The sequence below is a fragment of the Opisthocomus hoazin genome, chromosome 21 (assembly GCF_030867145.1).
Source record: "Opisthocomus hoazin isolate bOpiHoa1 chromosome 21, bOpiHoa1.hap1, whole genome shotgun sequence".
In the NCBI taxonomy this organism is placed as follows: Eukaryota; Metazoa; Chordata; class Aves; order Opisthocomiformes; family Opisthocomidae; genus Opisthocomus; species Opisthocomus hoazin.
In genome coordinates this window covers 7,842,335-7,868,697 of record NC_134434.1, presented here as the reverse complement: position 1 = coordinate 7,868,697, position 26,363 = coordinate 7,842,335, and the positions used below count along the sequence as shown (strand labels likewise).

The following is a 26,363-nucleotide window of genomic DNA, read 5'->3' as shown; positions in this document are numbered from 1 at the left end:
CCTCCTTTCCCCCCCCCGGCCTCGTTCCCCTCCGGTAGCGCCGGGCCCACGCGGGCCTCTCCGGGCCTGGCCCCCCCCCCCCCCAAGCCGGGGCGGCCCCGCGCACCCCCCGGGCAGCGCATGCAGAGCCGCGGGGCAGCGCGTGGCCCCCCGGCACCGGGCACCCCCCGGCCGCACCCCCGGGGTGACCCCGCGCGCACCCCCCCCCCCCCCGCCGGCAGCGCCCCGGGGAGACGGGGCCTGGGGCCCCCGGGACCGCGCGGGCACCCGCGAGTGGCCTGGGCACCCCGGAGGCGGGTCTGGCACCCACGGACGGCGGGGACACCCCAGAGATGGTGCTGGCACCCCGAAGATGGTGTGTGCACCCCAAAGCTGGATCTGACACCCCACGGACGGCAGGGACACCCCACGGGCGGCAGGGACACCCCAAAGATGGTGCTGGCACCCCACGGACAGTGCTGGCACCCCACAGACAGACCTGACACCCCGCAGATGGTGCTGGCACCCCAAAGATGGATCTGACACCCCACAGACAGTGTTGACACCCCCAAAGATGGTGTGTGCACCCCACGGATGGTGCTGTGCACCCCAAATATGGATCTGACACCCCCACATATGGTGTGTGCACCCCACAGACGGTGCTGGCACCCGAAGATGGATCTGACACCCCACAGATGGCGCTGACCCCCCAAAGATGGTGTTGACACCCAACAGACAGCAATGACACCCCACAAACGGTGCTGACACCCCAAAGATGGTGGTGACACCCCACAGACAGTGTGTGCACCCCACAGATGGTGCTGGCACCCCAAAGATCGAGCTGACACCCCACAGACAGCTCTGACACCCCAAAGCTGGATCTGACACCCCACAGACAGCAATGACACCCCAAAGATGGTGTGTGCACCCCACAGATGGTGCCGGCATCCCACGGACAGCACTGACACCCCACAAACCTTGCTGTCACCCCAAAGATGGGTCTGCCACTCCACAGACAGCACTGACACCCCATGGATAGTGCTGTCACCCCAAAGATGGATCTGACACCCCACAGACAGCGCTGACACCCCACAGACAGTGCTGTCACCCCAAAGATGGTGTGTGCACATCTTTGGCACCCCAAAGATGGAGCTGACACCCCACAGACAGCAACGACACCCCACAAACTGTGCTGACACCCCACAGATGGTGCTGTCACCCCACGGACGGCGCTGACACCCCACAGCCGGTGCCCTGCCCAAGGCATCTCCCCCTGGGGACCCCTGTGGCCCCGCTCTGGCAGGCCCCCGCCAGCGCGGAGCCCCCGTGGTGTCCCCTCCCTTGTCGGGGTGCCAGGGCCACGCGCCCACGCTGCTGCCAGGCGTCACAGCCACGGCTCACGTCGGCGCACCATGGCAGCAAGAACCACGCCGTGCCGGTGAGCCCCGTGTTGTGCCAAGGAGCCCTGTGCCATGCTGGTGAGCCTCGTGCCGTGCCGGTGAACCCCATGCCATGCCAAGGAGCCCCATGCCAGTGAGCCCTCTGCCATGCCGGTGATCCCCATGTTGTGCCACGGAGCCCCGTGCCGTGCCGGTAAGCCCTGTGCCACGCTGGTGAGCCTCATGCCATGCCAGTGAGGCCCATGCCATGCTGGTGAGCCCCACGTTGTGCCGTGAGCCCCATGTTGTGCCAAGGAGCCCCGTGCCATGCCGAGGAGCCCCATACCAGTGAGCCCTGTGCCATGCCAGAGAGCCCCGTGCCGTGCCAAGGAGCCACGCACCGTGCCAGCGGCCCAGGGCTCGGCGCCCCAGCCCCTCCATGCCGGTCGGGCACGCGGAGGTGGTGGCTGCTGGCCTTGCCATCACCAGCGCCGGTGGCGGGAGCAGCGGTGGCAGGGGCCGGCCGCGTGCCGCGGGGATGCCGGCACCGTGTGGGGACGACGCACCGCACGCTCCGGCCTTCCCAGGCAGGCCCCGGTGCCGCCGGCGGCTGAGCCCGGCCGGGCGTCGCAGAGGGGCACGAGGGGTGCGCGGGTGCCGGGGCGTGGGGCACGCGGTGCAATCGCCGGGTGGGTGGCACAGGGACAGGGGTCCCGTGAGGGTCCCAGCACAGCTCGAGGGGTCTCACAGCCCCGGGGGGCCGGGGCTGGCACCGGGGCTAGGGGTCTGGCTTGGGGGTGGTTGGGGGTCGAGCTTTGGGGGGGCTGGGGCTGGCACCGGGGCTGGGGGTCTGGCTCGGGGGGGTCGGGGCTCCGGCTCAGTGGGGCTGCTCGTCCCGCGGGTCCCCATCCCGGGCTCAGGACCCGCCCCCAGGCCCCCGGGACGCTGCGCTGGGGGGGTCCCGCGGGGCGGGGCGATGCCGGGGGGCGGGGGGGGGGGGGCGCTCCCGGGGCGGGCGCATTCAGCCCCGCGTCAGGAGCCGTGGCGGGGGGGGGCAGAGGGACGCCCGGCCCCGGCACCGCCCCGGGACCTTTGGCCGGGCCGGGAGGGGGGGAGGAGGAGGAGGAGGAGGAGGAGGAGGAAGGCGCCGCGCCCCGCCCCGCCCCGCTGCCCGCGGGTGTGTGCGTGTGTCCCGCTGCCTGTGCGCAGCCTCCGTTACCATGGAGACACGCAGCCACATCCCCTCCCGTTGCCATGGTGACACGCAGCCACATCCCCTTCCGTTGCCATGGTGACCCGCGGCCATCATCCCTCCCGTTGCCATGGCGACGGGCGGGGTGGGGCGGGGATGGGCGCTGGGGTGGGGTCCCCGGGGGCTCGGGGACCGCTGCCCCTCCCGACCCCGACCCTGACCCCAGCCCCACCCCAACCCCCCCCCGCAGCCCCCCGCCCCGGTCCCCGGATCAGCCCCCCCCCGTCCCCCCCCAGGCCCCCACCGGCTCGGGGCTGGGGGGCTCTCCGGGGCAGGGGGGGGCTCACGAGCGCGTCGGGGCCCAGCAGCCGCCCCACCGGGGCTGGGAGTTGGGCCGGGGGGGGGGGGGTCCTACGGCAGGGCCCAGGCGGACCCCCCTGTCAGTGGGAACCTGCCCTGGGGGGGGCCGGCACCTATAAAAGCAGCTCCCGGCTGCTCTGCCAGGCCGGTGCCAGCGTGCGCCCGCCGAGAGCCGGCATCGCCGCCCTGCCAGCCCCGGGGAGCCCCCAGCCCCCCCCCAGCCCCCCGGAGCCCCTGCAGGACCCTGACCCACTTATATCCCCCCCCTACACCCACCCACCCCGAAAGCCGAGCCGTCTCCGTTTCGGCGAGGGTCAGTTACGGCGCGCGGGCAGCGCGGCCGCGGCTCCGGTAACGCAGCGGGTGGGGGGCGCGGTAAAGAGAGAGCGCGGCCATGAAAAAATCATGAGGCAAACAATCCCCGGGCCCTATTTTCGGGAACAAGAACCGGGCACCGCGCTGACACCGGAGCCGCGGGGCCGGGGGGATGGCGGCAGCGGCCGGGGCCTCGCGGCGGCATGGCGGCGTCGCCGGCACGCGGCCAGTCCCCGGTGCGGGCACTGGCACCAGTGTGCAGGCTTTTCGGGGTGCCGGTTTTGGGGGGTCCCATCCCTGCCCATCCCCAGGTCCCCGCGGTGGAGCATGGCCGAGGTCGGGGGTCCCGGCGGCTGCGCCGGCCCCGGGTGGGGGGTCCCAGGTGGGCTGAGGGACGGGGCAGGAGTGGGGAGCGTCCCCCGCACCCCCCTCTCCACACCCAGCACCCCCACACTGCTGTCACGAGTTTTGGGCGGTCTCAGCCCCGTGGAACCGAGGACCCCGCACCCCAGGCGATGGGGGGGTCGCAGCCATCGCCCCGGTGGGCCGGGCTGGGGGGGACACGCACACGGCGGTGACCCCGATCCGCGCTGCGGGAGGGATTTGGGGCCGCGGGACAGATGGAGGCCAAGGGCCCCAAAGCAGGATAAAAGGTTTAAGCTAATCAAGATGCCGAGCTAATTGGTAAGGCGCTTAGGGGCTGGCCGGGACGCGGCGGCTGGAGGTGACCCGCCACAGCGCCGGCGCGGCCGGTAACCTTAGCCCGCCGCCAACCGAGACGCCGGCCCGTGCCCGGATCGGGTTCCCACCCAAGTTTTCCACCCACGGCTCCGCGACGCGACGGGCGAGAGCCGGGGCGGCGGCGACGGAGGGCGGCGTGGGCACCCACGCCGAGGAGCCAGCCGGGGGCTGCCCATGGTGCCCCCTTGCCCGGGGGTCTCACCAAAGCCCCCTGCGTAGCTCCCAGCTACCGTGGTGCCCGCCGCAATCTGGCCGGATTTGGTAATCCTACCTGCAGCTAATTAACGGGCCGCGGTCCCCGGCCCCCCCGCCGGTGCCGAGCCGTGCCAAGCCGTCCGGCGGTGCCAGTGCCGCAGCGGCGCCGCGGCAGCGCAGACGTCCCCCCCCCAAGCCGCGACGCCTGCGCTCGGCAGGGCCGGGGACCCCCCGCCAGCCCCCCGCCATCCGCCCCGCGCCGGCGGAAGATGCCAACGAATGGGATCCACCAGGTCCTGAAGATCCAGTTCGGGCTGATCAACTGCGAGAGCCGGTACCTGACGGCGGAGAGCTTCGGCTACAAGGTGAACGCCTCGGCGCCCAGCCTGAAGCGCAAGCAGATCTGGACGCTGGAGCAGGATGAAGCTGACAGCTCCGTCGTCTTCCTCAAGAGCCACCTGGGCCGGTACCTGGGTGCCGACAAGGACGGGAAGGTGCGGTGCGAGGCGGAGCAGCCGGGCCGCGACGAGCGCTTCAGCATCATCACGCAGTCGGACGGGCGCTGGGCGCTGCAGTCGGCCCCGCACCGGCGCTTCTTCGGCGGCTGCCAGGACCGGCTCTCGTGCTTCGCGCCCAGCGTGACGGAGGGCGAGCTGTGGACCGTGCACTTGGCCATGCACCCCCAGGTCAACCTGCTGAGCGTCAGCCGCCGCCGCTACGCCCACCTCAGCGCCCACGAGGACGAGATCGCCACCGACGGCAACCTGCCCTGGGGGGTGGACGCCCTCATCACCCTCTGCTTCCAGGACAGGAGGTACAGCCTGCGCACCGCCGACGGGCGCTACCTGCGCTGCGACGGCACGCTGGTGCCCGAGCCCGGCGCCCGCACCGGCTACACCCTCGAGTTCAAGGCCGGCAAGTTGGCTTTCAAGGACTGCGACGGAAAATACCTGGCGCCCACCGGGCCCACCGGCACCCTCAAGTCCGGCCGCAGCTCCAAGCCGGGCAAAGACGAACTCTTTGACCTGGAGGAGAGCCACCCCCAGGTGGTCTTCACGGCGGCCAACGGCAGATACGTCTCCATCCGGCAGGGTAAGGGCTGCCCGCGACCCGCCACCCACCCCTGACCCCCGCTGCCCACCCCAGAGCCCCGCCACCTACCCCCTGCCCACCCCAGACACCCACTGCCTACTCCCTGCACACCCTGGACTCCCACCACCCACCCCCGACTCCTCCTGCCCACCCTGGACACCCACTGCCTACCCCCTGCCTGCCCCGGACCCCCGCTGCCCATCTCCTGCTCACCCTGGACTCCCACTGACCACCCCTGCCCGTCCCGGACCCCCACTGCTCACCCCCTGCCCACCCCCGAGGCCAACTGCCCACCCCTTGCCCACCCCGGACTCCCACTGCCCACCCCCTGCCCAACCCAGACCCCCGCCACCCACCCCCTGCCCACCTCAGACTCCCACCACCCACCCCCTGCCTGTCTTGGACCCCTGCTGCCCACCCTCTGCCCACCCCAGAGCCCCACTGCTCACCCTTGCCCACCCCGGACCCTCACCACCCACCCCCTACTCACTCCAGATTCCCACTGCCCACTCCCTGCCCGACCTGGACCCCCGCCGCCCACCTGCTGCCCACCCCAGACTCCCTCTGCCCACCCAGACTCCCACTGCCCACCCCAGAGCCCTGCCGCCCACCCCCTGCCCATCCTGGACCCCCAGTGCCCACCCCCTGCCCACCCCAGACTCCCACTGCCCACCCCCTGCACACCCCGGGGCTCCGAGGGCAGGCGTAGGGCTGCACGTGCATACACGCGTGTACCAGCGTGTAGACACGTGTGCGCGTGAGCAGGGCTCCACGCAGCGCTGGCGGATCCGTGCATTTGTGCACATGTGTGTACAGGGGCGATGCTGCGTGTGCACACGCGTGTGCACAGCCCTGCGCAGCCCACGCGTGCGTGCAGGGCTCGTCCCAGCAGCACCCGCACGCGTGTTTGTGCGTGTGCACGTCTCCGCACGCGTGCACACACATGCAGGGCTGAGCCCAGCACCGGGGCTCCGCGCAGCTGTGGCGTAGGCGTGTTCCTTTGCACATGCAGCTCTGAGTGTGCGTGTCCTGGCCCGGGCAGCCCGGGACAGGCGGGACGCACCGGCAGCGCCGTGCCCACCGCCGCACCCGGCAGCGGGGAGCCGGGCACGGGCCGGAGGACGGGACCACGGCCCCCAGAGCGCGTGGGGGTCCCCGAGGGGTCCCTGCGGCCCTGGCAGTGGTGGCTGCACCGTGTCCCCGTGTCCCTGGGACGGCGCTTGCCCCCGTGCCACGCAGCTTAGCGCCGGGCAGGCTATAAATAGGGGGTCCGTGCGCCGCGGCGCTGCCCAGATGGATGCAGCCGCGATCCGATTAACCAACCCAATTAGCACGATTGTTCGCAAAAGGGTTTACCGCTGCCGGGGGGGAGGGAGCGCGTGGCGCGGCGGCACACGTGGCCGGCGTCGCGGCGTCGACGGCCGCTCCCGCCCACAGGCGTCAACGTCTCGGCGAACCAGGACGAGGAGCTGACGCACGAGACCTTCCAGCTCCAGCTCGACCGCGCCACCGGCAAGTGCAGCCTGCACACCGACGCCGGCAGCTACTGGACCCTCGTGGCCCATGGCGGCATCCAGGCCGTGGCCACCGAAGCGTGAGCGGGGCCGTGCCGCGGCGGTGGGGGGCTTGGGGGGGATTTGGGGTGGGGGGCTGCCCTGGCTCACGGTCTCCTTCCACCGCCAGCGCTGCCAACACGCTGTTCGAGATCGAGTGGCGCGGGCGGCGCGTGGCCCTGCGCGCCAGCAACGGCCGCTACGTCTGCACCAAGAGGAACGGGCAGCTGGCGGCCGTCAGCGACGCCGTGGGTAAGCGCCGGGGGCGGGCGGGGGGCTGCCAGCGTGGGCCCCCTCCCCACCGCACCCCGGGGTGCTGAGGGCCCCGCTGCCGCGCAGGGGAGGATGAGGAGTTCACCCTGAAGCTGATCAACCGCCCGATGCTGGTGCTGCGGGGCGAGCACGGCTTCGTCTGCTCCCACCGCGGCTCCAACCTGCTCGACGCCAACCGCTCCGTCTACGACGTTTTCCGCGTCAGCTTCAGCGACGGCGCCTACCAGATCCAAGGTGGGCGACAGGGCCGGGGGGGGGCTGCCGGGGGTCCGGCCGGACCCCGCTGACGGACCCCCCCCGGGGGACCCTCCGCAGGCCAGGGGGGCAAGTTCTGGTACGTGGCGAGCAGCGGGGCGGTGTGCAGCGACGGGGACCTCTCCGAGGATTTCTTCTTCGAGTTCCGGGAGCGCGGCCGCGTCGCCATCAAAGGGAAGAACGGGCGGTACCTGCGCGGGGACCCGGCCGGCACGCTGCGCGCCGACGGCGAGTCCGTGCTGCGGGCCACACTCTGGGAGTATTGACCCATCCGGACCCCCGCCACGGCAGCCCCCGACCCGGGGGGCACCAGCTCGGTCCCCGGCAGCGGATGGCGGTGGCACCGGCCATGGCAGCCGTGTCCCCACTCCCCCCTCGACTCACGGCATTAAAGTCAATTCTGGATGACACCAGCACAGCGCCGCATCTTCCCTCCCGTCCCGCAGCACCCAAGGGCGAAGGCCCGGGACCCCCTCGTCCCCCTCCCCATCCCCGTGCCCCCCGATGGGGAGCACTGCCCCACAGGAGCCCCCCTCCCCAGATCTGGGCCACCAGACCCAGGGGTGCCGCAGGCAGAGCTGCCGGCCGGCGGTCGCAGGGGCTGGAGGTGCTGGGGAGGGGGGCTCGGCCAAGCAAAGTCGCTGCGGGGGGGGCCCTGGGGGGCTACGCCGGGAGCCGGAGGGGCTGGCAGAGAGCTGGGGGAACGGGGTGGGAGGGCTGCAGCCTGGCTGAGGGAATGGGATGGGGTGGGGGGGGGGGGGGGGGCATTCAGCCTGGCTGAGGGCTGGGGGGGGGGGGGGGCTACAGCCTGGGAGATGGCTCTGGGGGGCAGGATGGAGGGGGGAGGGGGAAGCTTCAGCCTGGCCAAGAGCTGGGGGGGGGGCTGCAGCCTGGCTGAGTGCTGGGGGGAGCTGCAGTCTGGCCGAGGGCTTTGGGAGTGGGATTGGGGGGCTTCAGTCTGGCTGAGGGCTGGGGGGGGGGGCAGGATGCGGAGCCTGTAGCCTGGCTGATGGCTGGGGGGGGGGAGGCTACAGCCTGGGAGAGGGCTGGGGGGGGGCTGCAGCCTAGCAGGGGGCTGGGGGGGGCAGGATGGGAGGGGGGCTGTAGCATGGCTGATGGCTGGGTGAGCAGGACGGGGCGGGGGCTGCAGCCTGGCCGAGGGCTTTGGGAGCGGGACTGGGGGGCTTCAGTCTGGCTGATGGATCGGGGGGGCTGCAGCCTGGCCAAGGGCTGGCGGGCGGGTCTGGCAGGACCCTGCCGGGAGCCGGAAAGCAAACGAGACGGGCGCGGGCTGAGCAGCACGACCGTTTTCTTGGCAGACGACAGAGTTACAGGCAGCGGAGCGGAGCGGGGAGGGCCCGGGCCAGAACACGCCGCAGCACCACGGCAACGCGCGATCGTTTACAGAAACCCCCGGGGGGAGCGGCGAACCCCCTCCCCTGCCCAGCAGCAAGCGGGGCTCCCCCGGGCGCAGCACCCTCGTTGTCCCAACCCGAAAGGCAAGGCAACACGGGGGGCACAGCCCGCGGCCGGGAGAGGCCAGACCACCGCGGCTGCGACGATGCGGGGGGCTGCCCGGTGGCGTGGCTGGGCTGGGGGGGGCAGGGCGGCAGGGCCAGGCCGGGCCAGCCCAGAAGCCCCCGCTCTGCCGCCGAAGCCCCCCGAGCCTCCGCTGCTGCCAACAACACGACCACGAAACACACACACATATTCTCCCCCCACAACCCGGACCACCGCCGCGGCCTCCCGGCCCCTCGCTCCTCCTCGGTGGGGGTCTCCCCTTGGGCACCCGCCCCGGCCGGCGGGGCTCGGGACCCCCGGGTGCGCTCACAGGACCACCAGGCTGGGGTTGCGCAGCTGCTGGTAGATGTGCAGGAGCTTCGCTGCTGTCTCGGCCCCCTCCTCGCCGAGGGACGGCGGCCGCTCGCGCAGGGTCTGCGCCTCCTTCAGCAGCATCTGCCCCAGGGGGACGGGTGGGTCAGACGCACGCCGGTGCGGGGGTCCCAAGGGCGTGGGGAGGGGGCACTGGGGTGTGGTGGGTGCCCACCGGCTTACAGCTCACCTCGTGGTTGGCCTGGATCTGGCGCAGGTACTGCATGCGGAGGTCGGGGGGTCCGGAGCCCGCAGCTGCCTGCTCCAGCACCAGCGCCTGCGGGGAGCGGGGAGCTCTGCTGGGGAGGGGGCCGGGACCACCAGCCCGGGGACCCCAGCTGCGGCACCGGGCAGGGCTCCTGGCACCCAATCTCCCCAGGCCTGGCACAGCACTTGCCAGTGCCGAAACGCCTCCGTCTGGCTGCCAAACTCACCGGGGCGGGCGGTGGGCACCTCCCGGGACTCCCAGTCCGCCATCGTCCCCCTCCCCAGCCCCATGGCTGCACCCCCAGGCTTGGCCCCGGGGTTTGGGCTGGCTCAGGGTCCCGCCGCCCCCCAGGGCCATGTCTGCGGGGCCGGCGGCACAGTGCAGCGTACCTGGATGCGCCGGACGACGGCGTGGTGCGTCCTGCACATGTCGGCCAGGGACGGGCTCTCCATCAGGATCTCCATGGCCTGGATGGGGCCCGCCGGGCTCAGGTCGTTCATGGTCACCTGGCAGAGGGAGAACATCCTCACTGCAACCATCGCCGGGCAGGGGAGGGGGCAAGGGAGGCCCCCGGCCCCCTTCCCATGCACACGGGGCTCCCCGAGACGCTCTGCTCCCCCGGCCCTGCTCCCTGCACCCCCCGAGCCATCCGCTCTCCAGCCTGGTACAACGCTGCGGAGACGCTGCCAGCCCAGCCGGGCGCAGCAGACCCCGCACCCAGCCCCTCCGAGGGGGGCATTTGCCCCCCACCCGGCCCCGGGAGCCATCGGGCCCAGGCGAGCCCTCGGCTGCTCCGGAGCAGTGGCAGAGCTGGGTACCGGAGCCGGGAGAGCAGCCCCGTGCCACCGGGCACGAGGATGCCCGCTCCCCGGCGAGACGCAGGCTGCCACCCCCGCGGGTTTAACCCAGCAGGCTTAGCCCGAGCAGAATTAACGCCGTCACTAATCGCACCGGCGATACTGGAGCTCTCGAGCGTGAACTGGCCCGAGCCAGGTCACTGCCAGCACCCAGACGGCTGGGCCCCTCGGCATGGGGTCAGCCAGCCGCGGCAGGAGAGCTGGGCAGCAACTCCTGCTTCTCCTTCATGCTCAGAGGGGGATTTTTACAGAATCCCAGCTTGGCAGGGTTGGCAGGGACCTCTGTGGGTCACCCAGCCCAACCCCCTGCCCAAGCAGGGTCACCCAGAGCAGGCTGCACAGCACCGCATCCAGGCGGGGCTGGAATATCTCCAGAGAAGGAGACTCCACAGCCTCCCTGGGCAGCCTGGGCCAGGGCTCCGTCACCCTCAGAGGGAAGAAGTTCTTCCTCGGGTTCAGCTGGAGCTTCCTCAGCTTCAGTTTGTGCCCGTTGCCCCTTGTCCTGTCGCTGGGCACCACTGGAAAGAGTCTGGCCCCGTCCTCCTGACCCGCACCCTGCAGATATTTAGAGGCATTTCTAAGGTCCCCTCTCAGCCTTCTCTTCTCCAGGCTGAACAAGCCCAGCTCCCTCAGCCTCTCCTCGGAGGAGAGATGCTCCAGTCCCCTCCTCATCCTCGCAGCCCTCTGCTGGACTCTCTCCAGTAGCTCCTCATCTTTCTTGAACTGGGGAGCCCAGCACTGGACACAGCACTGCAGATGGGGCCTCACCAGGGCAGAGCAGAGGGGAAGGAGACCCTCCCTCGCCCTGCTGCCCACACTCCTCTTGATGCACCCCAGGATCCCATTGGCCTTCTTGGCACCCAGGGCACGCTGCTGGCTCATGGTCACCCTGTTGTCCCCCAGCTCTCCCAGTCCCTCTCCACAGAGCTGCTCTCCAGCAGCTCAGCCCCAGCCTGTACTGGTGCCTGGGGTTGTTCCTCCCTAGGTGCAGGACCCTGCCCTTGCCCTTGTTGAACGTCATCAGGTTCCTGTCTGCCCAACTCTCCAGTAATTTTTGCATCCAAAGGGGACGAGCAGAAGCAGATCAGATTTACACCCCGAATCCAGCCGCGTTTTCCCCTCGCTCCGCAGAGCCCAAGCGCAGCAGGGCAATGCTGCTCCCTCCCGCAGCCCAGCCCGATGGCAGGCCGGGGCACGGCGAGCGTCCAAGGTTACTGCACCCCAGCGGGGCTGCGCTGGAGATGGGCAGAAGGGGGACCAGCAACGCGTCCCTGTCCGGCACGCCAGCCCCAGCCCCACAGCGTCCGGACCCACAGCCAAGAGCCTGGGCTCGGCACGGCAAGGCCGTCCGTCACCCAGCTCCCTGGCAGGAGCGAGGGGCTGCGGGCCGGAGCCGGCTCCGTGGGGTGGGGAGAGGGGGTTTCTCTGCAGGGCTAACCCATTCCTTGCCTCTCGGACGAGCAGCTGGACCTGGCCTCCGTCCGGTGCCGCGCCGCGCACCACCGCCACCTCCCCGCTGCCCAGCGCCGCGGCCCCGGCGTTCTCCGCCAGCAGCCAGCGCAGCGTGGCACAGCTCAGCGGGACATCTGGGGACGAAAGGAGAGAAAGCAGAGCTCACCATGCCGCCGAATGCCCTCCCTGCAGCTCGGTGGCGGAGTGAGCGGCGTGGCCCTGGTGCAGCCCCCGCGAGGCCGGGGCTGACGCGGTGCCCGTCCCCCTCCCCACTGGGACAGGCCGAGCTGGGTCAGGCAACCGCCACTGTGGTCACTGCGTGGGGTCACGCCACCCTCCTCGCCCAAGGAAGGGGCTGGTGACCCCCCCAGCCAGCACAGGCAGGCTGCGACGGTGCCATCCCGGCCCGGGACGCGGGCGCCTCTCCGCAGGGAGATACCCTGGCACTGGCGGGACGCTCCTGGCCAGGGACCCACCTGAGCCAGAGGTTTTCAGCGCGCTCCTCAGCAGCTCCGAGGACACCCTGATGGACGCTGCCGACGGGGACAGGTTCTCCTCTCCTGGGGCGCGCGGCAGCTCGCCGGCTTTGCCTGCCTCAGGCTCAGTCTCCCCCCGGGATACGTTGAGGAAGGTCTCCACGGGGTCTGGGGGGGCAGGCGGTGGTGGGGAGGCATCTGGCTCGGGGGGGCTGCTCTCAAAACGGAGGCACTGGAGCATGTCAATGGTGCATTCGCTGAGGGGCAGGCAGATCCCCTCTCTGTCCGGGGAGAGGATGGGCGAGTCGTCCGGCAGCAGGTCGTCCAGCGCCTCGGAGGAGTCGGAGCCGCTGCCCAAAATATCCCGTAAACTGTAGTAGAGGGCACAGGAGATGGTCAGAGGCAGGTCCAGCTTGGTGTCTGCAGCGGAGCTGAGTGGCAGCGTCAGCTCCCTCTTGTTCCCGGGGAGGAGCTGGTCGATGGGGAAGGTGAAGGTGGTGGCTGAATCCACAGACTCCTCCTCTAAGGCACAGGGGCTGGCCAGGAGCTGGACGCAGAGGGTCCAGCCCTCCTCCAGGCTGTACTCGCTGCAGTTCTCCAGCAGACAGGAGATGGTGACGGTATCCCGGAGCAGGAGGCAGCTCCAGTTGGCAGTGACAGTGCAAGCAATGGGCTTCTGGCCTTCTTGGCTGGACAGCAAAGCCGCGCTCACATTCATCACCTGGTTCAGGCTGGCCAGGGCTCGGTTCTTCTGATCCACCGCCTTCTTCAGGAAGGAAACCCTGCAAGGACAGAGCGTCAGCGCTGGAAGGAGGGAAGCCAGGACGCTGGGCCAGCACCGAAGGCTGCTACACGGAGGGTGCCGTGCTGCCGTGGCAGACGAGCCGAGCATTCGCCGGCACGAACCCAGCGCCCTGAGCTGCCCCAGGAACTCCCCAGCTCCTTCCCCATGGCAGCCCCGGACCCACGCTGCCCGCAGAGCCGCTCTGCCCACGAGCCCCCATCCAGCTGACCGCGAGGAGCGGCTCTGGCGCCGGGAATCCCCCCCCAAAGGGACGGGGGACTCAGCCGCGTCCCCTCCCCGCATGCAGACGGCCGGGGAGGCCGGAGGCACGCGCTGCCCGGCCCGTCGCCGCAGACTTGGCAAGCGCGGCAGGGTGTCTGCGAGCGCCTGGCACCCTGCCCTTCCCACCTCCTGCCGCCGAGGCTGCGAACGCCAGCCTGCCCGCGGCGCCGGAGCCGGCTGCGCCCAGGGGAGCGGGGCAGCAGCAGGGCTGCCCCCAAACGCTGTTTTTATCCTATCGAGGTCCCCCAAAGGCTATTTTTATCCTATCGAGGTCCCGGGGGGCTTCCCAGCCAGGCTCCTGCATTCAGACAACGTAAATTGTCTGCAAGGGGACCTAACAAATGCTTACAAATATCTTCAGGGTGGGTGTCAGGAGGATGGGGCCAGACTCTTTCCAGTGGCGCCCAGCGACAGGACAAGGGGCAACGGGCACAAACTGAAGCAGAGGAAGTTCCAGCTGAACCCGAGGAAGAACTTCTTCCCTCTGAGGGTGACGGAGCCCTGGCCCAGGCTGCCCAGGGAGGCTGTGGAGTCTCCTTCTCTGGAGATATTCCAGCCCCGCCTGGACGCTGTGCTGTGCAGCCTGCTGTGGGTGACCCTGCTTGGGCAGGGGGTTGGGCTGGGTGACCCACAGAGGTCCCTGCCAACCCCTGCCATGCTGGGATTCTGTGAAATGTTGGAGCAGTTGCTGCCAGAGACCTCGCGGTCGATGCACAGAACCCAGCTCAGTGCCCGTGAACGTGGCCGCTGGCAGAGCGAGGGTGCGAGTGCGTGGCGCCAGGCAGCCCTGCCCTTTACCTCTCCGAGGTGTTGCCTATCCCGGACAGCAGCTCCTTAATCCTCCGGCCGGCCTCAGCGGGTGTCAGCCCCACGTCAGCGTCCTCGGGGCTGCACAAGCCGCAGCTCATGAGGCGGCCTTTGGCAGACAAGGCCAGCAGCTCCGATTCACCTGCGGGCAGAGACGGGGACAGCTCAGGCAACGAGGGGCGGCGGAGGGGCTGGAGGGGTGGCCGTGACCCCCTGAAGGTGGGGAGGGGGATGCAGGGGGATGAGGGAGCACAAGATGGCACTGCCTGCCCCAGGACAGCGGGAGCCGGAGGCATCCCCTGCGTCTGCAGAGGGGTACAACGGAGACGGGACGCAGACCACGACAGCACGGCCACCACGCACGCAGCTCCCTGAGAAGGGGCTGCCCCACGGAAGGGCAATGCCCCCTCCCCACCTCCTGCCTGGCCTGTCCCCGCGGCTCCCGCTCGCCCGCTGCCCCAGCCATGCTTCCCGGAGCCGGCCGTCCCCAAGCCAAGGCCAGCAGCAGCTGGGGGAGGGGACAAGCAGAACCCCGGGAGGCAGAGCTGCCATGCAGGGCCCCTGGCAGCGAGACGCATGCAGCTCCGCGGGCAGCGAGCGGGGCCGGGCGCGGGCAGGCTGCCTGCCTGGCTCCCGCCTGGGTGACCCAGGAGCCTGTCCTCGCTGTTCCAGCCCCGTTCTGCCCCGCGCGAGGGGCTCAGCTACGGCTGCAAGACGCTTTCCCCCCCCCGCCCAGGCCCTCTGCTCCCTTCCTGCGAGCTCTGCGCCCAGGCCCCGCGCGCTGCCCTCGCCGGCGGGGAGCCTGGCACCCAAGCTGCGGGGCTGGGGAGCACCTGGCCAGACCGCGGCACGGCCGAGCCCCCCTCGTCCCGGCTCGCTCGGGGGTCTGCACGGGCTGCCCTCCGTGCGGGGAGCCAAGGGGACAGGCAGGGCTGCGGCCAGCGCCCCGCAGAGCGGCTGCCTCCTGCGACGCCGAGCAGAGCGCAACGGCGAGCGGGCGGGGGAGAGCCTTGCGTTCAGCCCGAGTCGGCATGCTCGACAGAAACGACTTACAAAAACGAGGGGAGTCAACAAGAACGGATGAAGGACGGAGCCCAATCTGGACCGTAAGGAGGGGTGGAGACGTACGGGCCGGAACAGGCAGCCGTCCTGCCCCGCTCCACCCCACGACCCAGCGCACGCCCCGCTGCCAGCAGTACCTTCTGACGCCCGCGAAGACAAGGAAAGAGCCACAACGCTACAGATACTTAAACTGGCCGGAGACAGGACGGGAGGCAGGACGCCGGTGCAGCTCTCCGCGTCCTCGGGGTCGGAGGAATCGCCGACCCAGTCCAGGTCGACGGCGGAGATGTCCGAGTGCGTGCTGTAATACATGCGGCTGCCGCTGCTGCAGGCGGCGCAGAGAATGGGCCCACGCAAGTAGTACTCCCTGAGCTCCGGCACCGTCGCCTCCTCCCGCTGATCCGCCTTGACGGCCACCATCTTCCCGTAGTGGCCCACGGCCACCACACAGTCACAGCCGGTGTCTCCGAAGAGCTGCTCATCCTCGGCATCCTCCGCCGCCCTCCGCTCCGTTCTCAAGGCGCCGATGAAGACGATGGGCTCTTCCAAATGATGGAGGATCTTCACGGGGGGGTCTTCGTTCGAAACGTCGTGGCAGCCGTCGACAGCTGGCAAAGAGCTGAGGGCCTTCAGCGGCACGGAGCAGAGCTGTCCATCCGGGAAGCCGCAGAGGATCATAGGGGACTCCAGCATGGCCGCGTCGATCCCGAAGAGCAGGCTGAACAGGGGCTCTTCCAGCACGAAGCCCCCTGAGCACCACAGCCCCTCCCCGGACCCCACAGTGCCTGGGGAGGACGCGCAGCAGAGGACGGGCAGGAAGCGGGAGGGCGGCTCGTCCCCCTCGTCCCCAGGCTGGGGGCCGGGGCAGAAGCCCACCTCGCTGACCTGCCGGTAGCGGGGACTCTCCTGCTCGGGGCGCGGAAGCTCATGCAGTTTCATCCACCATTTGCCGTGAGCCTGGGACAAGGTGACGATGAAGTCGCTGAGCAGAGTGAACATGCACAGGCTGGCGTCTGGGAAGATGCAGGCGTCCGAGTCGACGGGGAAGACGCCGGAAGGGCAGCTGCTTTCTTGGCCGTCGCCATCCGTCTGCTCCACTGACCTTCAAGCAATGAGGGCAGAGCTCTCAGCCAAGGCGCGGGGCGAAGCCAGCGCTTCCCTTGGCCGCCTCTCTCACCCCGGCCCTGGGAAACAAGCTCCCTGCCGCGCAGCTTTCAGCGTCTGCTGCAAGAGCAGCGAGCCGGGGAGAGACGGAGCTCCAAACCCGGTGCCAGCAGGGGCCCAACGCAGCACCCCAGCCCCGTGGAGTGGCCCGGGGACTCTGGGGCTGGCTGCCATCCCCGGGGGTGACGCCGGCTCACCTGCTCTGCTGGTCCAGGGAGACACAGTAAATGCCGCGCTGGGCGCAGAGGATGTAGAGCTGCCGGGGCTGCGGCAGCAGCTCCACGTGCCACACCTGGTCGGGGCACCGGTACACGGCCTGGGTAGAAAAGCAGAAAGAAACGTCACCTTCCTACGGCGCCCAGGCTGCCAGCGCCGCGGGGTCACGGCACCCACGCCGCCGGGACAGGAGAGCCCCGCTCAGCCGCACCCACGCTGGGTAAGGAAACCGCTCGCTGGGCAGCGCTCCCTCCCAGGAAACCCCAAGGCAAGAGTGAATTAAAGCCGTTATTTTCTGCGGAATACGAGCAATTTCCAGGAACAAATCTACATTTTATATATATATATATATATATATATAATCTATAAAATCTATAACAAATCTGCAGCTCACGGACGTGGCCGGGCAAGGGGCAGCCACCCTCAGGGAAGAGCGGGAGGGGGCTGCAAGCCCGTCGCTCACGCTCCCGGGGGGGAAGGAAAAGAGCGACTGGGAAGCCGGAACGTGCTCTGCTTTCCTGGGAAGGAGTGCAGTGTAGGAGGCAAACCCCGATATTACAGCGGTGGCTTTCTTAGAAAGGATAATAAGAGCAAATTGAAAAAAGGAGCCGTGTAGAGCTCAACACGACGGCTGCCATTAGTCACGGCAGAGACAACGGTGAAACCCTGCGCAGGTAAGAAATGAAAGAGACGTCACTCCACCCGGGGAGGCAAAAAAGCCTTTCCCGTTGAATTCAACCTTTGTCTTGCAAGTTTAGGAGAGGGGCCAGACAGCAGCACCCCCCACTCCCCGAAGGGGCCTCGCCGCCGGGCGAGGGGGCCTGGTGCCGCTCAAGAAGCTCATTTGGGGATGGGGGACCCTGGCCCCAGACTGGGTGACCAGTGACAGGGCGACATGACCGGCGTCCCCGCTGCCTTCGCCCTGTCCCGGGCCACAGAGCACTCTCCTGGGGTGGGGGACGCGGAGCAAAGCCCTCCTCGGTCCTAGGGCACCCTCCTGGGGTGGGGGTTGCAGAGTAAAGCACCCCCTAGCCCCAGGGCACCCTCCTGGGGCGGGGGACACGGAGCAAAGCCCCCGAGCCCCAGGGCACCCTCCGGGGGTGGGGGATAGGGTGAAGCCCCCCGAGCACCAGGGCACCTTCCTAGGGAGGGGAACACGGAGCAAAGCCCCCCTGGCCCTAGGGCATCCTCCCGAGGTGGGGGATACAGAGCAAAGCCCCCCGAGCCCCAGGGCACCCTCCTGGGGCGGGGGACAGGGTGAAGCCCCCCTAGCCCCAGGGCACCTTCCTGGGGTGGGGGACTCAGAGCAAAGTCCCCGTCGGTCCCAGGGCACCCTCCCGGGGTGGGGGACAGGTTGAAGCGCCCCCCTCCGCTCACCTTCAGCACCTTTCCCTCCTGGTCGTACACGTAGAGGAACTCGCTGCCGTTGGAGAGGTAGATCTCGTTCTCGTGGCACAGCACCCGGGGCTTGCCCGCCACCAGCCCCCCCACCGGGCAGCAGAAGCCGGCCAGGTAATCCACCCGCGGACCCACCTGCGCCATGGTGCCGGCGGCCTGGGGGCGCGGGGGGGGAGGGCTTGGTCAGCGCTGGGGGGGCCGGAGGGCACCGAGGGGGACCGGGACCCCCCAGGTGTCCCCCCCCACCCCACCGCGGGCCGCTGACAGCCCCGGCCCAGCAGGCCCCAACCCCCCGGCGAGCCCCGCCGCAAGCTCAGAAACTTCCCCCCCTCCCCCCCAACATCACCCCCGTCCCTCCCCCCTCCCACTCCAAGCCCCCCAAATCCCCCCCAACCTTCCCCGCCCCCCCATCCCGACTTCCCCCCCCCCTCCTGGCGGGGCTGCGGGTACCGGGCGGGGGGCGCGGGCGGCTCCGCTTTACGGCTGCGCGGCCGCCGCCGCAATGGGCGGGGAGTTTACGACAGGGCCGTAAAGCCGCGATGGGCGGGCTGGGGGCTGGTAACGGCGGCGGGGGATGGAGGGGGTGACCACCCACCCCCCCCTACACACCCCCACCCCGGGGACGCAGAGAGGAGCGAGGCGATGCTGGCGACAGCGGCTTTATTAACGGAGAGCACCCACCGCGCTATGCCCACCCCCCCCCCCGTTCCCGGGGCCGCTACTGGGGGGGGGCGGGGGGCAGCGGGCGGCGGCGCGGGGGGGCCCCGGACCCCCGGCCCCTGCTGAGCTGCTCCACGAAAGCCTCCAGCTCGGCGAACCGCGCCGACAGCCGCCCCAGCTGCTCCTTCAGGGCGCTGAAATCCCGGTACAGATCGTCCAGGGCTCCCGACAGCGACCGGATCCTGCGCGGGGGGAGAGGGGTGAGGCGGGGGGACCCCCCCGGAGACCCCCCCGCCGCCGCCCACTCACCTCCCGTAGTCGGGCAGCACGGTCTGGTGGTCGAAGAGCAGCAGGTTCCTCATCTGGGAGGTGATGGCGAACTTCCAGTTGTCCAGAACCAGTGTCAGGTTGGCACAGGCCTTGCCCGCTGGCGCTGGCTCGGCTGCGGGGAGTGGGGGGCACGGGCTGGCCGGTGGCACCGGGCACCGGCAGCACTGGCAGCCCGGCGAGGGGCCCCGAGCGGCGGGGGGCTACCGAGCGGTGCGGGGTTACCATCTGCGCCCGCGTCCCGCGCCGCCGGCCGACGCTTCGGCTTGGCGCAGCCCGGAGCCGCCAGGAGCACGAGGAGGAGGAGAAGAAGCGGCGACATGGCGCTGCCGAGGGAGAGCGCGTGGTGAGGAGGGTCCCCGGGGGGCACCGCGTCCCTGCTGGACCCCACAGGGCGTCGTGTCCCCGAGGGCCGGGCACGTGGTGCTGGCGGCCGTCCCGCTGTCCCACCTGCGCGGGGGTCCCGGCTGGCGCGGACACGGCAGCCGCTCGCCGGGCTCGGCTCCGGCGGCTCTGGCTCCGCTCGGCTCCCGCTTTCCCTTTTCAAGGCGCTGGGCTGGCGCCGGGCCCGGCTGCACGCTGCTGATTGCAAACAGACCGGCCGGCGCGGCGGAGCCATGAGGCACCGAGCGCAGCATCGCGTCGTGACGCGGCTCCCGCGCGGGTAACGGCGCGCAGGAGGCACGGCGCGGGCTCTCGTTTCGGCGGGGGCTTTTATTCAACGTTACTCGCAGACCCCCGCGCTCAGGTCAGGCACCGCGCACCGCCGCAACCCCGAACACCGGCAAACCCAGCGGAAAAGCCAACGGCAGCCCGCGAGCCGGCGGCAGGGCCCGGCCGGCGCTTGCCGGCAGCAGCGAGGGGCAGGGGTGGGCGCAGGGGTGCCAGGGGTCCCCGCCACACACCGCACAGAGAGGGTCCCTGCCACGCTGCTGGAGGGAGAGGGCCCTACACTCCCCTCCTCCGGGGAGGGCACCAGGCAGCGCTGGAGCCCGTGCCCAGGGAATTTACTGGAGGCCCAAACCCACGGCGCCGGGGCACGGGGTCTCCAGGATGCAGCAAGGGGTCAGAGCCCCCCCAGGGCACCGTGAGCATCTGGCTGCCTCCTCCCCAGCCGTGCCCAACCCCCCGCAGCCTGGCACGGGGCAGCCCCCAGCCGGGGGCTGAAGGGGAGAGTGGGCAGCGAGAGCGTGGCCAGAACCCCTGCAGCGGGGCAGACCCCCTCGGAGGGGTTGGCGGGGGACGAGCTGCGGCCTGAGGGGCCTCATGCCTTCCCCAGGAGCCGAGCCGCTCACTGTGGGGTGCCAGGGTGGGTGGCAGGAGGGGACACCCCTCCGGGGCAGCCCCCGGGGGTGCACGGCGTTCGCCCCGTTCTGTCGCGCAGGCTCGGTGCCGTGCATGCCGCGGGAGCGGTGCCAAGCCTGGAGCTGGCACATGCCCACCCCTCGCCTGGTGCCAAGGGGGGGGTCCCATCCTGCTCCGGGAGCGCTGCCAGCGCGCGGGGCCCGGCCTGGCAGCGCTGCCGTCTGGCCTGGTGCCGCAGTCGCCATCTGCTCGCCCTGCCCGGGCTGCGACCCGCAGGGGAAGGGGGGCAAAGCTGCGGGCAGGGAGCTGCCGAAGCCCCTCTGTCCCCTCTGCCACACCAGGAGGCCACCTGGGGCTGGCGAGCAGGCAGGGGGGGTTCCTGGGTGGCTGCAGCCCCCCCCCCCCCAGCACCTGGAAGTTGGTGGGGGGAAAGCCCGGCCCTGCTGGGCCAAGGTTAAGCGTTGGTCAAGCTAAAGCCAGGGTGCCCAGCTCCTGCTGCGACTACGGGGCTGCCCCTGAAAGGGAGAGAGGGGTAACTGGGAGGGGGAAGGGGGGGCTGGAGCCACCCCCTGCCCGGCTCCGCACCCCGGGGAGAAGCGGAAGGGGGGGGACACGGGGAAGGCCCAAGCACCACGCCTGCTGCTCGAGGGCTGGCTCTGTATTGGCGCGCCTAGGTCCGCGGCAGGCTGCACATCTCGCAGTGGTCCGTGCCGGGCTGGTTCATGAAGGTGCAGTGCTGGCAGGCCCAGACGGCCGCCGCCGCGGCGTGCGCCGAGCCGCCCATGGCGCCGAACTCCTGCAGCCCCGAGATCTGCACCCCGACCGTGCCTGCGAGGGAGAGACCGCGGGCAGAGCACGGCAGGAGCGCTGCGACCTGCCCCAACCCAGGACCCAGGCTGGAGCCCCCCGCCGAGACGCTGCCCTCGCCCCCAGGGCCAGCACCCCACAGCTGAGCGCTGCTGATCCCGCCCTGCAGCCCCCCACCCCAAACCCACTCCCCTCCAGATGCCACCCTGTAGCCCCCCACCCCAAACCCACGCCCTCCAGATCCTGCCCTGCAGCCCCCCACCCCAAACCCACTCCCCTTCCAGCCCTGTAGATCCCGCCCTGCAGCCCCCCACCCCAAACCCTCCAGCCCTGTAGATCCCACCCTGCAGCCCCCCACCCCACTCCCTCCAGCCCTGCAGATCCCGCCCTGCAGCCCCCCACCCCAAACCCGCTCCCTCCAGCCCTGCTCAGTGTGGCAGGGATGGCATGGGACCAAGGAACAGCTTTGCTCCTGCCCGAGGCTCCAGCAGCCTCCGCAGCCATTTGAGAGCAGTGCTGTGCGGCCACCAGCCAGCTCGGCCCAGCCCTGGCCCGAGGGACCCCCGCCCAGAGGGACCCCCCACCCCCTTCTTACTGCAGAGCTGCTCGATGGTGGCCCACTGCTCTGATTTTTTCCAGGTCTGCGCCAGCTCCTCATTCTTGGTCCTCACAGCTTCCAGCAACAAGCTGATGCTGTCCTGGAAGTGGTCAGTGGGAGATGAGCACTGGACCCTCCTCCGGGCCGCAGCCTGGAGCTGGGACCAGGGAAGGGCCTCGCTGCCCTCCTCCGCCAGCCGTGGCACGGCAGAGCTGCTGCTCCTTTCTCCGAGCCCCTTGGGCTGCCCCAGTGAAGCTCCCAGGCAGGGAGCAAGGTGCGGTTTATCCCTTCTGCTCCCCCCACATTCAGACGTACGCCCAGAACCCAGATGCTTCCCTTTCACAGAATCACAGAATGTTGGGGGTTGGCAGGGCCCTCTGTGGGTCACCCAGCCCAACCGCCTGCCCAAGCAGGGTCACCCAGAGCAGGCTGCACAGCACCGCGTCCAGGCGGGGCTGGAATATCTCCAGAGAAGGAGACTCCACAGCCTCCCTGGGCAGCCTGGGCCAGGGCTCCGTCACCCTCAGAGGGAAGAAGTTCTTCCTCGGGTTCAGCTGGAGCTTCCTCTGCTTCAGTTTGTGCCCGTTGCCCCTTGTCCTGTTGCTGGGCAGCACTGGAAAGAGTCTGGCCCCGTCCTCCTGACCCCCACCCTGCAGATATTTAGAGGCATTTCTAAGGTCCCCTCTCAGCTTTCTCTTCTCCAGGCTGAACAAGCCCAGCTCCCTCAGCCTCTCCTGGTAGGAGAGATGCTCCAGTCCCCTCCTCATTCTCGTAGCCCTCCGCTGGACTCTCTCCAGTAGCTCCTCATCTTTCTTGAACTGGGGAGCCCAGCACTGAACACAGCACTGCAGATGGGGCCTCGGCCATCACCTAACCAAGCTGCAGCCGATCGCCGCGCTGCCCGTGCGGGATGGCGTGTTGGCGCTGCGGGCTGAGCCCAGCTCCCAGGGATGCAAACCCACCGCACCAGAGCACGCCGGCACCTGGCCCCGCGCGCAGCCCCGGCCTGATCTCCATCTGCCCAGGGGCAGCCCGGCACACGCGCAGCCCTCGGCACCCTCGGAGCCTCTGGCACGCAGACGGCCCGCGGCGCTGGCGTGCTGCTCGCACCGGGAAGGGCTGGCGGCGCAGATGCGAACCAGGGGTCTGGGCAGCCGCCAAGCTCCCGGTGCCCGGCCAAGAGAGGCAGAGCTGCACAGCCAGGAAGGCGCTGGCCTCACCGAGATTTGGGGGCTCTGATCTCATTACCGTTACGAGAGGAATTTCTGATTCTGAGAGATTTTTGAAAACCTTTCCAGCTCTCAGAGCCGCAGCCAAGTTGGCTCTGTCCGGTCTGCGACCGTGCTAACCACCACCACCCCCTCACTGCTCTGAGCAGCGTGTCGAGAGCTCTTGGTCTCGGCGAGGGCTTTGGTTTCACTTTTTAAACCTTCTACCAACAGCTCAGTGTGGAAGCAGCGGCTCTGGGCCAGCTGCACGGCCTGGCCTGCGCAGGCAGCCAGCCGGGGGACGTGCGGGCAGCGACAGGCTGTGTCGGTCACCTCCACCAGAAGCTCGGGGCCTGGGGACGGCGACGCTGACACGACGCTTTCCTCCCGGTTACCTACCCGCAGAGGCATGACCTCGTTTGTGACCAGGAAGAGGAGCAGATGGAAATCGGAAATGGTGTCGAGGAAAACGGAGGAAGTATTTTGGGACAGGTACGTGGCCAAGCTGTGGAAGTCCTACAGAGGAGGGAAAATAATAAAGAGAAGTCACTTCCCCCCCCGGCAGTAGCTTTATTTTCCCGTTTGGATCCCCTAACAGACACTGTAACACTCCTGTCTCTCTCAGGCATCGGCTGCGACGGGCAGAGAACCTCCCAAAGTCAGACCCCAGGCTGGCTGACCGGCTTGCAGCTAACAGCTTCCAGAGAAAAGGATCTCTGGGCGCCCACCAGCTCTGCTGTCCGTAGGGAGCGGGTCCCCGAGCCGGGGATGCTGTGCAGAGGCCAGCCAGCTCAGCTCAAAGCCCGGTCCCTAAGGAGGAGAGGCAGACGAGGACAAAGCAGCCCCTTCGTCCCCAGCTTTTTTCTCTGCTCTTGAACCCAGGGTGTCCTCAGAAACAAGGCCCAAAGCTGCGCTCGAACAGCCGACCTCTCCCGCTCTGCCGACAGAGCCGCAGCGGGCAGCGATCCTCCCCCGGTGAGGACTTTTGGAGGAAGCCTTTGACATCTTTGGCGCGGCCTCCTTAGAGAAACGAGCTGTTGCTGCTTCAAAGCAACTGGAGCCTTCTGTGCGCTGGCAACAGCCGGCGAGTGCCTCGAGCTGTCGGGCAGCTGCCTCAGCTCAGCGCTGTGGGCCCCTTGCAGTAAACAGCCTCTGCGTGTTAAAAATCCGCCCAGGAAGAGAAGTCAGCACTCTGGAAGCTGGAGCAACAACAGAGCCTTGTCCCACCCGGGTCCCACGCTGTCCCCGTGGGGCTGCAGCCCCCCGGTCTCCCCTCGGGGAGATGCCAGCCCTGGCACAGAGCGAGGGGCCCCGGTCGCTGTCACAGAGCAGGCGGGGAGAGCAGGACGTCCTGCCGGCTGATCGGCATGCAGACGCTGCTCCGCGCAGGAAGGGGGTTGGCAAGCGCCGCGCTGAACTGCGAAGGGGTGATCTGAGGGCACAACTGCAGCCGGCCCTTGGCTGACATCAGTAAGCGCGAGCGAGACAGACAAGCTCTCTCACAGACACGGCTCTGTCACAGATCCCTCCTTACCTGCGTTTCTCCCAGCACGTCACGGTTCTCGATGGGGAATGGATTTTGAGCAATAGAAAACGTGTAGACTGGATCCTTGGGGAAAGTTGTAGTAATCTAAAAATCCGAGAAAGGACGATCAGAGCGCTGACGGCAGGAGAGGCAAGCGAGAGACGCGAAGCAAGGCTCCCGACAGCCGAGAGGACTGCGCTGCTCCGTTCGGGGCTGGAACGGGTGCCAGAAAACCCCTTTGCATGTCATTAACAGAGTCGCCCTGTGCTCAGGGTGCGCTCGCCCTGCCTCCTCGCTGCGCCCAAGGGACGGGCAACGGGGTAACACAACTCCGTGCCCACGTTGCTGAGCTCACAAGGCAGTGTCTGTGCCAGCTGCTGATGTTTAAACCAGTCCTGATTCTGGGGACTTTCAAGCTTTGGTGTCAGTCACTGACTGCTGGGCCCTGTCAGCAAGGCGCTTCGTTAGCAGAGATGCAGAAAGACCTGCCGGGATAGTATTAACTGGAATAGTGCCTTTTTTTTTTTTAAATTAAAAAAAAAGAGACAAAACAAGAGGCTTCAGAAATGCAGCTTTCCAGACTGCTCCTAAATGCACATTCCATCAATCTGCTTTCATCTTAATTACACCCCAGGTAGACTGCAAACAGATGCCTTCACTCCTGGAGTAACAAATGCACCCCAGCGCTGCCGGCTGGCACGGGGCAGCCGAGGGCCGCGCACAACGGGCCCGTTGTTCCGCACGCGACGTTTCCCCGTGGGAGCCACGCGTCCCAGCGCCGGCCCCAGCGCCACTCCGACGAGCGATACGCCCGGCAGGCGGGAAGAAGGACGAGGCAGTGGGAGCCTCCAGGCTGGCAGCTCCCCTGCGCCGCGGGACACTGCCTGTGCCAGGGGCAGCGGGACCAGACCAGTTGCTCCGGGTGGATTTAATCGTTATTGGCACCACCTCTGACTTCGGCAATATCATCTGTCATCCGAATTATTTGCTTTCCTGCCTTCCGCACCGTAACAGCTTCCTTCCAAGCCCAAGGGCAGCGCCGTGCCCTGGCGCCTGGCAGCGCTCGCTCACGGGCAGGCAGCAGCCCCGCTCCAGCCAAGCCGTGCTGAGCGTGAACTCCCTCCCCCAAGACAAGGCATTTCTGTACAACCAGCCCGGTCTTCTGAGTCACCAAAAGGAGCTGCATTCTTAATTGCTGCTAAGAGATAGACAACCGGAGCTCTCTAATTAGCTCCCGGTGAGGTAGTGCCCAGCACACGTATCCGTGGGGCTGGCTGCTTCGCCTGCCGCGTGGCTACGTGCCAGTTCAGAGCCGTGATAAGACGCCAGGCAGTGCCTTCCCGGGAAGCAAGCGCGTTCTCCGGCAGCGCACCGATCCCCAGGAGCGCTGCGGTTACCCCAAAGCGCACCAACCTCTGCGCTAGAAATGCCTGGCAGCAGAGGGAAAAGGAGAAAGGAAGAAAATCTCTCCTATGGATCACCTCCGACGCGAATTTTGGAGGCGGGTTAAGAACTTTACTCCGCCCTGACCATCTCCTGCTGCAAGCAAGCAAGTGCAACGAATACTTACATCTATGATTAGGTACTCAACCGGGAGCGGGCGAGCCAGCTGTGTGATCTCGTTGCCAAACTTGTCTATGTCCTGAAAGAAGAAGAATCTTATTATTCCTCGGCGTGGAAGCAGCGTGAAGCCTAAGAGGTCCTGCCCTGGGGATGCCCATGCGGCAGCCCAGGGATCCTCAGCTCTGGCAGATCACTCGGGCTGTAGGAAAAGCACCCACTTGGATGTGGCTGGGTGCTGCAGAGCTGCCCAGCTCCCTGCAGCTCCTCGGGGCTAGAGATCTCTGTAACTCCAGAGCCAGGAGCTCTGTTTCCTCAAGAGCCAAGGGAGCGCGCGGTCACAAACCACCTTGGTCTTCTCTGTCTCAGCCGTCGCCACCGGAGAGGTGCCTGGCACTAGCTAAGCAGCGTAAGTGCCATTCAAGGAGCAGCACTGCCTTAAAAGGGAGGGACAGTGTCAC

The 26,363-nt window shown here is 68.7% G+C and overlaps 4 protein-coding genes across 6 annotated transcripts in view; 1 reads left to right on the top strand and 3 right to left on the bottom strand.

The window, feature by feature from the left end:
* Positions 1-3,750: 3,750 nt before the first annotated feature.
* Positions 3,751-7,722, top strand: FSCN2 (fascin actin-bundling protein 2, retinal). Its single transcript, XM_075440914.1, has 5 exons — positions 3,751-5,253; positions 6,691-6,847; positions 6,937-7,058; positions 7,146-7,313; positions 7,395-7,722. The coding sequence occupies exons 1-5, from the start codon at positions 4,431-4,433 to the stop codon at positions 7,598-7,600; spliced, it is 1,476 nt and encodes a 491-aa protein (XP_075297029.1). The 5' UTR covers positions 3,751-4,430; the 3' UTR covers positions 7,601-7,722.
* An 889-nt stretch (positions 7,723-8,611) lies between these two features.
* Positions 8,612-18,416, bottom strand: FAAP100 (FA core complex associated protein 100). The gene is made up of 10 exons (XM_075441171.1): positions 18,363-18,416; positions 17,892-18,068; positions 16,496-16,614; positions 15,272-16,236; positions 14,064-14,214; positions 12,200-12,981; positions 11,721-11,857; positions 9,804-9,920; positions 9,397-9,483; positions 8,612-9,290 (listed from the first exon to the last, which is right to left on the bottom strand). Exons 2-10 carry the CDS (start codon positions 18,054-18,056, stop codon positions 9,162-9,164), a joined length of 2,652 nt encoding a protein of 883 aa, XP_075297286.1. The 5' UTR covers positions 18,057-18,068; positions 18,363-18,416; the 3' UTR covers positions 8,612-9,161.
* Positions 18,417-18,561: 145 nt separating this feature from the next.
* On the bottom strand, positions 18,562-19,543 carry LOC142363815 (uncharacterized). 2 transcript variants are annotated; one of them, XM_075440703.1, is made up of 4 exons: positions 19,350-19,543; positions 19,125-19,225; positions 18,882-19,014; positions 18,562-18,814 (listed from the first exon to the last, which is right to left on the bottom strand). In XM_075440703.1, the coding sequence occupies exons 1-4, from the start codon at positions 19,535-19,537 to the stop codon at positions 18,631-18,633; spliced, it is 606 nt and encodes a 201-aa protein (XP_075296818.1). In that variant the 5' UTR covers positions 19,538-19,543; the 3' UTR covers positions 18,562-18,630. The 2 variants fall into 2 exon arrangements, with proteins under 2 accessions (XP_075296818.1, XP_075296817.1); XM_075440702.1 differs by having other exon boundaries at positions 19,125-19,543.
* A 50-nt stretch (positions 19,544-19,593) lies between these two features.
* Positions 19,594-26,363, bottom strand: part of NPLOC4 (NPL4 homolog, ubiquitin recognition factor) — a 31,417-nt gene continuing 24,647 nt past the window's right edge. For both annotated transcript variants that reach the window (XM_075440701.1, XM_075440700.1), the window contains exons 13-17: positions 25,913-25,984; positions 24,352-24,447; positions 23,217-23,333; positions 21,607-21,709; positions 19,594-21,032 (exon numbers count right to left, since the gene is read on the bottom strand). In XM_075440701.1, the coding sequence (XP_075296816.1) occupies positions 20,875-21,032; positions 21,607-21,709; positions 23,217-23,333; positions 24,352-24,447; positions 25,913-25,984 (546 nt within the window). In that variant the 3' untranslated portion in view covers positions 19,594-20,874. The remainder of the gene's footprint in view (positions 21,033-21,606; positions 21,710-23,216; positions 23,334-24,351; positions 24,448-25,912; positions 25,985-26,363) is intronic.